Consider the following 13,713-nt stretch of genomic DNA (forward strand, 5'->3'; position numbering starts at 1 on the left):
AGGGGCAGGAGACTGTTTGAAATTCTTTAGCCAATACGTAGTAGCAGGGGCCCACCACCCTCGGGCCCAGTATCATCAATGTTGTGTGTCTGGTTACCATACCTGAGTTTAAAAGAGGTGAAAAGGACAGGAAACACAAGGCCCCAGCAGGGTTATAGGCTGCCCCTACCTACAGAAAGCTCAAGGCATATCAGCATCCAAAAAGAGTCTCTTCAAACACCCAGCCGCTTAGAAAGAGAATTAAGAAACATGGCATTTTGGTGCCAGGGCAAAAAGTATTGCCTATCCCCAAAAAGGGAAACAAAAGGAAGTCATAAGGACAAGTTCCCACAGATTTCCAAATCCAATACACTAGGAAGCTGAAGTTTATTTCTTTAGATTGTTAAGACAGGCTCATCAATATTTATAAAAGCCTAAGACTCCTTTCAACTGTCTCCAGACAAAGTCATAAACCATCCAAGTGTCACTGCTTGGGGGTGAATGCTTTTAAGAAACATGGGGATTTCCAACTACATGACCCTATCACTGGAAAAACTGAAACGTCCTGGAACTCTGTGCATTGGGTCAGGTTGCCACAAGCACCTGTGAGCCACAGTCTCATGAGTACAGACAGTCCTAGGTTAAAGTAATAAAGAAAAAGAACACTGGGCACCCTCCAGCTTGGAATTTTGGACCTGTGGGGAAGCAGCGTCTGCAGAAGGCACAGGAGAGCTCATACCTGGTGAGCTAATATGTAGATGTTGTGCCCCACATTCCTGGGGGATGCTCCATCCTCACCATTTTCTCCATCCTCAAATTCCACTTCACCTTGCATGTAGGCTTTCTTGATCACTTCCACCTGCAAGAAGAACCAAGACAGCAAAACTCCTGTTTCGGCATGACCTGCATAGGACTGGTGGACAGCACCCACGCTGGCTGTCTCCCCTCTCAGGGCAGAGGCTGCTCAGTGCTCTCTCCTATCCGGCTCGGACACAGCCTCAGAATCCCTCACAGCACTGGCACAGGCAGTCCACACCAATCCTCCTCTCCTGTCACGAGAAATGAAACTCATTCACTCTACTTAGACCAAGACACATGCTGTGGCTGGTTACTGCCCCTCTTCTTTGGAAGGGAGCAATGGCTTTCAAGTGCCTTGAAACGATAAAATATGATACGAGTGTAGGCTGGAAGCCAGACTTTTCCTATCTCCGCATTTCCTCCCACCAGCTCTCCCCACTTCCAACCCTTTGCCATTTCGGGAAAACTTAATAAGAAATCTATTCACATTTAGGAATAGCTGGTGAAACTATTTTCTGATTTTCCACATGTTTCTGGTCCCCCACAGCCTACTCCAAATGAAAATAACAGCATGAACCAGTATTACCGACTGAGTACTTACTATGTGCCAAGGGTTGTGTCTAGGAGTTTAATAGTCTTTCAAAAAATTTAATGCTTACAAACATTTATCAGGTATCCAAGAGTCTCCCCTTTTTGTTTTTTTGAGACAGGGTCTTGCTCCGTCACCCAGGCAGGAGTGCAGTGGTGCAATCACGGCTCACTGTAGCCTTGATCTCCCAGGCTCAAGTGATCCCCCTGCCTCATCCTCGCAAGTAGCTGGAACTACAGGTGTGTACCACCATACCTGGCTAATGCTTTATTTTTTGTAAACACAGGGTCTCATTATGTTGCCCAGGCTGGTCTTGAACTCCTGGACTTTCTCCCACCTCAGCCTCCCAAAGTGCTGCAATTACTGGTGTGAGCTACTGCACCCGTCTCATTTACTTATTTTTTTTCAGTGGATGAGGATACAGAGTCAAGGAGATAAAAGGACATTCATAAAGTCACAGCTGGTGAGCTGGGATTTGGCCCTATTATCCTTCACAACTGCATGACTCGGCCCTCGGAGGACCATGCGCTTGGCTCATCTCATGGTTTGAGCACATTCCTCAGAGAATTTCTGTACCTGTCTTACCCTTCCCTCAAGTTTCTGTCTCAGTTTCTTGAGAGCAGGGACTAGGTCTGCTCATATGTGAATGAATCCTTCCCCTAGTACCCTCCGCAATGCCCAGGAAAATGTAGGGTATGGCCAACGTTTATCAAACAAAACAGTCAAGACTGAATCATTCAAAGATGATGAGGAAAATACCTGCAATCTCTAATTTGTACTAAAAATTAATCATCTTCTTTGATGATTCAGAGGGCATTTCTGCCTCCCCCATTGTCACAAGGTCATTCCCTTGAATTGTTTGTCATTATCCAATACCAAAGGCCGCACATTTCAGTATTGACACCAAGTCAGACCCTGAAAATAATGTTGTAGACAAGAGAGCCAGCCTCTCTGAGCTTGTTCCCCTGCCAGTTCTCTTGAATACCAAATTGAGCAGACAACATGTTGCACCCGATTTGGGGGCTGGAACATACACATGTATGTATGCACACATGCATGAACACACGTGTTCTATTTGGATTCTTAGAACAGTGTTTGTTCCAGGAAGCCTGACTCTTCCTATGAGCCAGAATGATGTTCTCCAACCACCAGGGGGCTGCCCAGGAGCCAGTGGCAGTGACAGCCCTGGGTGTTGACATTTTCCCCACCTGAGACAGGTCAGAGAGCTGAGCATGTTCTTGATCCTGGGAAGCGGAATGGGGTCCCTGCATAGTCATTCCATTCCTACTCAAGAACGACAAGCCTCGCTTCCCCAGTGACCCCCAGTTACATAAGCTTGTTATGTAAACTGAGAGAGGCCTTCCATCTCAGGCTGAGAACTCACTCCCTGACCTCAGAGATCAAAGAGCTGGGCCGCTCTTAACTTTATTTAAAAGAGTACATAAAGAGACTTCTGCCTGCCCCCCAAGTGCACTTTCAGGTCACCAGGAGGCAGAAATGTTTTGGTGCCCTCATTTTAGTCTGTCAGTTACAGTTTATTTGCATGGAAAAAAGTCCAAATAGAGAGCTGTGCCCTTAACTCACGTCACCGTCACTGAAAGCTGCTCGTCTCATAGTCTGCAACACTCTCCCAACCTGGAGTCACGGCCAATTGTGACTATCACCCCTCAAAAATAAAACAGGTCGCGTTTTCTTTAAAAGAAACAACAACAAAAGAAAGGAACAAACATCAGCAACCAAAAAACACTTCTGCAGCCCAGACTCTTGGCACCAAGAAGAGACATGAATTCTTCAGCACTGGACAAAGATATGGCTCAAATACCAGCAGCAAATGAGGAAAGAGAGGAAAAGGAACTTCCGTTCACTAAGGGTGTATCAGGTGCTGGGCACTGTCGTAGAGCTTGACATGCATCTTCTCACCTAGTCTTCAAAGCGACCCTCTAGACTAGGTAACATTATCATTAGTATCCTTTCACAGATCAGGAAAGTGCAGCTCAGAGAGGTCCAGATGGCTGCCTAAGGTAACACAGCAAAACAGGCAGAACTATAGACTTGAATTCAGGTCTGCTAGCTTCTGTAACCACACTGTCCCCCATGAGGGAAAAGCAAGGAGGGAGGTTTCTCCTGGTGGATCATGACAAAGGGAGAGGGTAAAATAGCATGTACACAATGTCATACAGGTTGGTGCAAAAGTAATCACGTTTTTTTTTGCCATTACTTTCGATGGCAAAACTGATTACTTTTGCCATTGAAAGTAATGGCAAAAACTGCAATTACTTCTGCACCAACCAAAATATTTCACTTCCCTACTCAGAGGCCTAAATTAAATGTTCCCTTTATACTTCTGACTTTGGGAACTTTCAAGAAAGCTCAAGGAAGCAGATCCTCTGCTCCATCCCAAATACCGTTTTAATGCTACTTGGTGCTTCCGTCAGATCGGTCACCCAACTCACCAGTTCCTTGGGCCTCATGTTATAAAGGATCCTCTCTGCGTTTTCACTGTCGTGCCTGCTTTCCATGATGGCCAGAAGCAACTTCGAGGCATTGTTCTAATTGGAGAAACAAAGGGAGATGAAATGTACAGGGGCTGCTTGGGGGCCCCGCCTGAATGTGAGTGCCAACTGACACATGGGAGGCAACCTGGCTAAACAGATGAACATTTCACCCCACGAGGAAGCCCTGGGTCAAGTGCATCAAAAGCCATCTCCACCAGGGAGAGCACATGCCCCTTCAGACCCCAGATACGTACGCAGAATCTAATTTGGGACAAAGAGGCACATATTTATGAGGGTAGGTATGTTATGCCCTAATGTTAGCTCGTACAAGTCCTAGCAGAAACTGGGAATTTACACGTCGGTGCTTATGGATACATTCTCAGCCTCATGGTGACAGTGGTCGGGAAGAAGCTGCTACTACATAGGCCCCTGCTGCCTTCAGGGCAGGTGTGGTGACGAACTGTGATTTGGCCTTGCAGGCCAGAGACGACGGGTAATCAAGGCAATTCTTCCCTGTCTTAAAATATTTCTATTAGCTCTCATAACCCCTAATATAATGAGTACATCTGACACTGTTAGCAAATGTGACCCAAAGGAACACTGTATGCAGGCCAAGCCGTAATTTCCCATTACATCAAAAATACCCAGGTTCACACCCCACATCCTGTACTTCTTGGCTTGACTTCATTTTAGGCCCTGGGTCTACAACAATTTGTATGCTTCTTTATGTACACGACTTGAAATTTAGCGGGGTTTTTTTTTTTTTTTTTTTTTTTTTTTGGACATTGGGAGAGGCCTTATATCTTCCCCTAGCTTAGGTCACAGCAGTTGAGTCAGTGTATTGTGCTGTCACAGGGCACGTATTCCTATAATCATCCATAATAGATCACTGGATTAGTTGAAAAAGTCACTGAAATGCTGACCAGGAGCACATGAACATCTGTTTATTTTGGACTTTCTGATAAATGGTAGCCAGGTACACAAGCTTGAATGATGTTCAAATTCATTCTAAAACACAATTTGTCCAAAGGAGTTAAAAATAGCCGGAAAAAGTCCATTTAAACCACACACCCAAATCGACTATTAGTGTGAACTCTCAGTTCTAAACAGGAAAGAAAAAAATAACTGCCATTCCCACAGGTTTCTGCGTTCACATCTTCCCTAATGACCTTTCCTATGGCATCCTTCATGGAATAAATACACCTCAGCCTTTCAGCCAAAACCCTGTAGTTCTAGGCTCTTTCATGATAATGATGAAGTGCTCACTGCTGCGGATGCGCAGATAGAGGACAAATCTCAACATGCCCTGACATGGAACAGTTTAAAAGGAAATGTGTCCAGAAAGGCTAATATGTTTTGAAATGCGCTTTAGAAACCAGAGGCTTGCAAGTTCAATTGTTAAAATGAATCATGGGATTATCAGAGAAACTTTGGAACCCCTACATAGAAAGGAGGGTTTTCTGGGTATACTTAAGAAGTCAACATCAGGAACGGTTTATCAGTTTCTCAAATATCCAAAAGGCCAGCTTGGAAACGCTGCAGGCTTAGCACCTAGAAGTCACAATTTTCACTCTGTTAAGCTGTTTGAGTAATAGGGAGTCTGAACATTGTCGGCGGGGCTTCCATGTCAGTCACCTGCAGCCCCGCATTTGTACACAATTCAGAGACACTCTGCAGAGGCACACAGGCCCATTTTTGGTCTGTGTAATTTTCCTTATTTTAAACCAACATTATTAACCACCCTTCTGCTAAATCAGTGACAGAAGAGGAAAACGTATTCCTTTGATTACGTAAAAACAGATGTTTGGGTTTGTTTTTTTTTTTTTTTTTTTCAGTCCTAGATAGGCTTAGTTATTCTATTCTTCAACTGGTCCTTTTCCCTTGAATGGGGAAAAATGAGAAGCCATAGAGGGAATGGTGTTTCTGTTGTTTCCCTGTTTGTGACTTTCAGAACCAAGACGTTTAATACTTGATGCTGTTGGAATTTGTTTCCCAGCTTTGAGCAGGGAATCTTCCCTCTGTGTGACCTAACAGTTAAGAAGCTCCTATATTCTCATGAGACCCTTATGTGGAAAAGAAAGGATGAAGTTCTGCATCGTAGTCAGAACTAGCAACTTGGGCCATTCATTTGGTTTAAAAGAACTATCTGTAATATTTAGTCTCATGACTAATTGACCATGTGCATGTGCCAAGGCAAAACACAAAAGTGACTGTTTCCAAACGACTGTCTTTCGCTTTTAATTCCTACTTGCCTTCAGTTCTAACACAAGGTCCATCCTCTTCTTTCCCAAAGGATTGATATCATTGAGGATCAGGGCTGTGATGATGTCAATGCCATTGGATTCATGGGTGGCTATGCAGTTCTGAGCAAAGACACACACAGACATTTACACAAACGCTGGTCATAAATCAGACGTCAAAGGCCAACAGGCTGAACTGCTATTTCAACACAATGCTTACCACTCCCAGTAATGTCTCTAGGGGAGAGCTGCAAATTTTCCGTGAGAAAGTGGTAAGAATAAAAGACAGATGAAAATCTCTAGTTTCAGAATTAACAGTAAACAGTAGGAAAGTCCCCATGCACTGTAACTGATAAATTGGTCGTGTCTAATCCAAATCATGCAGCAGGGTCAGCTTTTGTTCTTAAAGGAAATTATGGTGTATGACTGATACTGGGTTCTGAACCCTTTTTCCCCTTTCAAGGTGTGTTCCATTCTCTCTTTTCGTATTTTGTACTTTAGCTTAAGGCTTAAGCTTGGAAAGCAAGTTTCCTGTTTAATGCACACAATATCAAAATTAATCATCTGCCCCCAGGTAACATCTTCGTTTGCAGCACAATCCACTCCGATCTGTTCCTTTCAACAGGCCTCTATTTGGCAGAGAAGCAAACTTGAGGTAATAAGGAAATTCACTTCGATGTCAAATAAAGCCTTTCCCCAAGCCTGTTGTATTTTTTTGTTCCTTTTCATTTTAACTAGGACTACACCATCTGCTTCATGAGGGAACAGGGAGAAGAAAGTGCATCTCACAAAATGCTATCCTCACATTCACAGACAACTTGAGACCAGGTTTTTAATAGACAATGAGTTGTCTCTCATAAACCGTTCTCCTCTGAATGAAGGGCCTGGCTCCCCAAGTCACACAAGTCACCTTCCCTGGCTGCTGGGTTTAGCACTGACTGTTGGAAGCCTTGGTCATTCCTCTCTAGCCAGGCTGACGCTAGGATTTGGGGTTGAAAATCATACTCATCCTAGCACTGATGCAAAAACTCACAAAATCCTTAAGATGCCATGTATAAGCAATGACTCTACTCAAGACAAGACGTAATATATTGATTTGTACTCCCAAATTATACTTCTGTGAGAGACCAAAGTCAAGACTCTTGTCTTTCTTTTCCCTGAATGTCCATGAAGTTTAAATCTCAACTGTAAATGTCCTTGTATGACTTTCAAGCTGTCTCATGTACAGTGATTTTCTTCTCACTAGCTGGGCTTAAACTCCCTTCAAGTAGTCACTCTTTGAAATCCCCTAGTATTTAAAATGGATCACTGTCTTTTGGTTCTCATTTCACTCCCACTTTATTGCCTCCTCCTAGAAATCAAGTGATACAGTTGGACATTCAAACCAAATCAAATGAAGCCAAACATAGCCAAGCGAAGAGACCACGGACTGCCCCTCCAATGCCCTTCTTTAGGCAACTTCTCAAGTATGAAACACCATGGCTATTTCTCTCAACTGCTAGAAAATGGCCTCCAGTCCTCCCGACTCCCTAGGCCAAGAGGCACAGGCTTCGTGATTTCTGAACTAGTCTCTGTCAACATTTCCAAAATGGGACACTTCTTCCCCTGCCCCATCCCCAAATAGAAATTTAATTACCTGGTTCTCATGGCAAGGTCCTTGACAGTATTCGGTCAGACTTTCCAGGGTTTGGTTGATAAGTGCTACGTTCTTTTCATTTATATACAAGCCCAGAAGACCAAGGCCTCCAGTGGTGCTTCCACAAATACAGTCCAGAAACTGCAGGGTCTCACATACTAAATTGTAGTTGGTCTTGTTATTTTGGCAACGGAGGAAGTTCTGCAATTGGGTAGTCCCCAGGTCCGGGGAGCCAAGGCACAAGAAAGAGGGAAACGTTATTCATCCTGCCATACTGATAGCCTCTAAACGGCTGGTAATTACACAGAGGTGCCATGTGGGACAGCATGGAAGTCAGCATGCCCCGCACCACCATGATGGTAAACCCAGGGACTTGGTCTACGGCACTGGCCCTCAACACTGCAATCTGCTCTCTAAGGTGTCAGTACATGGAATGCAGTGCAGTTGACTCCTATAATCTTTCCGAGTCCTCATTTCTCCATTCACTTCTCACCCCTTCCTTACTCCTGCCCACTCCAGCTTCCATCAGGTGTTAAGTTCAGAGGGATCTGACACTTCCAAGGGCAGTGGTTTTGTTTAAAGATGACAATGTGGTCTGAGTGCTGAATGCCTGGAGCCCAGCACTGGGGACGGTTCACCATAAAATGGGGGTGTGATCGGCCGGCTGACTCCCAGTGCCATGTGAAGGGAACCTGGATTACCTTGTCTGGCCCATTTCCATTATTAAGGGAAGGAGTGAGAGTGAGTAAATGTGCGTGTGTGCGTGTGTGTGTGTGTGTGTGTGTGTGTGTGTTTGCGTGCACGTGCGCGCCCCAGCAGGTATTCTCCAGGTGAACTCCAAATGTGAACAGGAGACACACACAGGAGCAAGACACTTCCTCAACAAAATTTAAAAAGCCACATTCGAACAACTTGGGAAATGGAGTATTTTAATGAGGAGATTTTTGTCAGAGACTCCAGTAATCTGTTCTTAAAAAGAAGCAAAAATTAACTGTGTATGTTCTTTCTCTCAGTTACAAAAGCGACATGCTTACTGTAAAAAAGGGGCAATACAAAAAAAATGGACATGATCTTTGCCTCAGTAATTTCCACTTCTATGAAGTATTCACTTATACTCACAAATTATATATTAGATGTTCACTACAGTACTGTTTGTGACAGTGAAGAACTGGAAACAACCTAACCACACACGAACTGACGAGTAAATACGCTACAGTATGTCTGTATCATTCAATATTATAAATTAGAAACACCGAGTAGATACATATGTGCCAATATGGAAAGATCTCTAGAACACACTGTCAAGTTTTTAAAAAAGGCATATAGATTAATATGTAACAAATGTTCCCATTCAAATACATAGAAAAAGGACTTGAGGATACAGTCTAAACCAACAACCAATTCTCTATGGATCAAAGAGAGGCAACTCTGAGAACTAAATACTTAACTTTCATTTGACTCTTTCTACAAGGAATACATCCACACATTCCTTGTTTAATTAAAACATTTGTAAATGCACAGGTTAAGAGCTGGTAACCAAGTTCGATACTTGACTCATCACCAAACTAACCACCTCTTTTCTCCCCACTACAACTTAACCCAAATCCCTTTTGCTCCATAACAAGTTCAGGTCCAGGTGGGAGGTGGAGGGAGAACAGATGATTTGGGACTGTGTGGGCTGAGTGTTTTTCTAAGGGAAACCAGAGGAGGATTTCACAGCCATTTCTGCCTTGCCCCAGCTCCTCAGAGAAGACGCTACCTGTTAGAGGGCTTGGCTCAGCTGCTCTCTGTGCAGGGGTGGTGGAAGAGTGTTCGGGACAATTCTGGAGAAGGCCTGGCTGCCCATGGCTGAAATTCACAGCAAGGCTCTCCTGGCCCATCTGTCTCTCAAACTTCTGTTACCGCTCCCAATAAACTCTCACTCCTTATTCTCTGCCTGGCCTCCAGGCTCCCACCAGGCAATGCCCCCTGCCTGTCGCTCTCAGGGCCTCCACCCCGAAAGACTCCTCTTCCTTCAGGACGTGGTCTAAAGTCACTTCTAGGAAGCTCTTCCAACCCCTGAGCCCCACTCCAGTGAGATGGGAGCACCACACGTTGCCCCTCCCAGCTCTCCTCACCCCTGCGATGTGTGTACAGAGGGGCCGATCAGCTTATCAAGGACCACGTTGACAGTGCTGGGTGCCCAACAGCTAGTACAGGGACTGGCACCTACCACGTGCTTTGTCAACACTGGTTGAAATAATCTGAATTAAATAAAATGAATGGAGGGCAGAGGACCGGGAAGTCCTCAAGGCTAGCTGAGCCCACGTGTTTCAAACTCGTGGCTGCCCATTCCTGGAAGCCTATCCCATCTCTCAAGGCTTTCAGAGTGTCTGGATGGAATCTCCCTCTCCCTGACTCAGATCCATTTTCTCTAAGAGAAGAGAAGTCGCCTTCAGCATGCACCACCCTGCCTTGTCGAGGCTAGAGAAATCTTGCTCTTTTTGTGGTCTTCCTTGGAGGGCCTGGGACCAAGTTGAGATGGCTGGATTAAGGAAATGGAAGACTTCAAGTGTGTGCTTAGGCAGACTTTGGTGGAAAGAGATCAGGACCTGCATTCATTAACCCAGGGGAAGAGCAAAGCCAGCTTCTCAGGGGAGGGCCCCCAAACACAAGCCAACTGACTGAAGAGCGGTTTCCCCATCACACTTTTGACCCCTGTAAACAAGACTTGCTTAAAGCAGCAACTGCCTGTTTGGCAAAGTGAGACTTGGTGACTTTATCTCTTCTGAACATTTATCAACAGGAAAGTTAAGGTTATAAATATGACAAGCAACTCCGGGCACAAGCCCAGAGGGTGCTGCTTCAGAAGGCTGGATTCCTTCTCCCTCTGCACTGACTCTGAGCTGCTTTGCACCAGGAAGCCGAACACTCTCTCCTTATGAGAATGCCTTCTCCTTCCCTCCAATCCACAAGGAAACCCTGACCCAGTGACCCACCCTCTGTTCCAGGTTATTGCCACAGAATGGCACTCAGAGTGGCTGAGTCCTACCTAAAATCATTCTTTGGAGAAGCAGATTTCTACACACAACAATTTCATTGGAGCAAGTCACCACCTCAGAGAGTCTGACTTTGCAGGAGTTTTTAAGGATAAGTCTAACCTCCAACCTTGTGAACCACTGGTCCAGATCATGGGCTTCTAACTGGGCCCTGCAGAACCCTGGGAAGTCTCTGCAATTCCTCCCCACCATCCCAGGAGTCTCGTAGGTGAGGGAGCACTCTAGTTTTCACTCTGAACAGAGCAGCTTTGCTCTCCTCTGCTGTATTTAGTATATTTCTGCATAAGTTATTCAAACAAAGGATTCTGTGGCCCCTCAAAAAAAAGTTTAAAAACAGTGAATCAGATGATCTTTATGATACCTTCAAATACTATGCTGCTAGGTCTTTTTTTTTTTTTTTTTTTTTCCAAAAATGTTAGAAATGTTAAAATATACTATACACCCTGACACTCCATGGCACTCTTTCCCACAGAGCAATGCACTGGAGAACTGAGGTTTGGAAGGATTTCATTAAAAGGTGCTTCTGTCCATGGGGTTCTCAGGTCATTGACTCAAAGGAGAATTCTGCAAAAAGCTAAGGTATAAAACTAAAACTCTGAAGACTTCCAAACAAGAAATGATGGACCTGTGCAATTAAAGCCTTAGTCCAATTTCACCATGGAAGGAAGTGAGTGTGTGGGCGAAGGAGGGGAAGGTCAGGGAGAGAAGGAAGGCAGAGCTGGCCTGTGCCACCAGAGCCCAGCTCAGGAACAAGCACCCTAGCAGGGCCCCTCTGCCACTCACGCAGGGATTCTACTCCAGGCAGTCTTGGGTTTCATAAGCTCAAAACTCAGCAGATGCCAGCTCCTCTGAGAGGCCTTCTGGGACCTGCACTGGGTTAGTTCTTCTCTAAGGAAGGGTTGGTTCCACTCAGCTGGAGTGGCTGCTATCTTAGACTCAGCTCTGTGAAGGGAGGGGTGAGGTCCTGACACCATGGGTGTTGGGCACAGAGCAGGGATTCACTGATACTGATTAAATGACACACATGTGCCTGGGCATCATTTCAACCTACTTCCCTTGTGGAGCCCAAGGCTGGCAGAGACCAGTGACACCTGCCAAGGGGGACAGTACGGAGCACTCATCACCATGCTCTGCCCAGAAACAGTCCCCAGCATTGAGGTGCCCCCACTCCCATCCACAGAGATGCCAAGCTGAGCTGCTCAGGCTTAGTCCTCTGTGGGTCACTCACTGCCCCTCTGCTCATCTCCCCTGTTACTAGCAGTGGACGTATGGAAGGGGGAGCGTGGACAATGTCAGGGACACAGTGGCCTTCAGAGAGAGGTTACCATCTTACTGTCTGATAACCAGTCCAGTGAGATGGTAACCAGACCCTGAGCCTTTGGGGCATAAGTGCTTTGCTCCACCCAACTGGACAGCACAGTCCTGGCAAGAAAATCTAGGGCTGAGGTGTTCTAAGCCCAAAAGAAGAAAGTATGAGCAACTGACAAGAAAACCAAGGAAACTGACAGCTGAGATCCCACACTTAGACGGTGACAGGGATCAAGTAGGGCGCCCCATTGGCTGAAATGGGCCAGGCACCAAAGAAAAGAAAGAACTCAACCTCATCTGGAGTGGCTCCAGTGGCATGCAAACCACATGGTACTGTGGGTCCAGCCTGGCCAACAGTGGGGTTTGTGTGAAATTCCTTCACTTTCCAACATGGGTCAGAGCTGACCAGGTGATGACCTCAGATCTGAGATGCTTTTTCAAATTTCAGGGTCTTCAATCTGATTGAAAATTCAGAGAACTGTGGAAGGTATTAACATTGCAGATTTCTCTCAGTTCCATTTCACTGTTCGCCTTACTGATTAACAATCTAGTTTCTTAGCTAACCCAGGTGTGGATTCTGTGGCAGTTTTAAGTGAGAGTAGTTCACTGTGGCAGTACCAACTCTCTAGCCACAGTCGAGGTGTGACAGGCACCAAGTCACCTGGTGGGAAAGGTCAGCCAGGTGATACTTAAAGGCTGTGACTTCCCTTGGCCAGATCTGGGCCAGCATTATTTCCTTTCCATACTCTCATAATCCAAGTACACAAAACTACCACGGCTGACTGGTGTGTCTTAGGAGGAAACATGTCATCGTAAAGAAGGTGTTCAGATGCACTTTCGTTGTTCACCCTCACACCATTCAGGCAAAGAGGGGGTGGTTTCCCTGGGTCTAAGAGTTGGCGACAAACCCAGGCAAAAGCCAGGGACCCAGCCCTCCAGCACATTTCCCTTGGGCAGTGAGGGGCCTCCGCAGATCCAGACCCATTTGAAAGAAAGAAGTGAATCTCTACATTCCATTCTTGGCTCTTCTTAAATCGCCTCTGCTGCTGGGAAACTTTGCAAGGGAGATAATATACCCTCTGTCTCTTAGCATTTGGCTAAAACAGGAGCTCTAGTGTAAGACTGCCTGGGCTCCAGTCCTAGTTCTGCACTCCCTGTGTCCTCTGCCCTCAGTTTCCTCATCAATAAAATGTAATCATATAAGCAACTCTTAGCATCCAGGATATCCTAAGTGCCTAACGAACCTTGGTCACTGTTACCATACAAAAACGACAATAAAATGAACAAAGGATTTCTGGAATGATCAGTTCAGCGAAGACTTCTGAGCAGCACTTTCAGTAAAACATGGAAAGGCAACCATTTCCTCCATTCAAACAACAAATATTTAATGAGAACTTTCTACGTCTCCAGTTTTGGAAATCTAAAATATTTAATTATCTAACCATCCATCCATCCCATTTTTACCTAAGCACCTCGATGTGTCTAATGCTGACAGGCTACAACGTACACACCAATAGGCACATACAGACACTTAAATACATATGGGGTCAGCACCTATGCTTGCGTATAAGACATGATCTCTGGCTCTGCGTAGACAGCAGGGAAGACAGACAAAGAGACACGTCAGTTG

At 45.4% G+C, this 13,713-nt stretch overlaps 1 protein-coding gene across 14 annotated transcripts in view; it reads right to left on the reverse strand.

Moving 5' to 3' along the window:
* ITPR1 (inositol 1,4,5-trisphosphate receptor type 1) overlaps positions 1-13,713 on the reverse strand; it is a 353,358-nt gene that overhangs the window by 64,189 nt on the left and 275,456 nt on the right. For all 14 annotated transcript variants that reach the window (XM_074404869.1, XM_074404867.1, XM_039478545.2 and 11 more), the window contains 4 exons: positions 7,738-7,938; positions 6,114-6,224; positions 3,820-3,915; positions 719-838 (listed from right to left, as the gene is read on the reverse strand). In XM_074404869.1, coding sequence (XP_074260970.1) covers positions 719-838; positions 3,820-3,915; positions 6,114-6,224; positions 7,738-7,938 — 528 coding nt within the window. The remainder of the gene's footprint in view (positions 1-718; positions 839-3,819; positions 3,916-6,113; positions 6,225-7,737; positions 7,939-13,713) is intronic.

Source organism: Saimiri boliviensis, chromosome 8 (genome assembly GCF_048565385.1).
Source record: "Saimiri boliviensis isolate mSaiBol1 chromosome 8, mSaiBol1.pri, whole genome shotgun sequence".
Classification (NCBI taxonomy): domain Eukaryota; kingdom Metazoa; phylum Chordata; class Mammalia; order Primates; family Cebidae; genus Saimiri; species Saimiri boliviensis.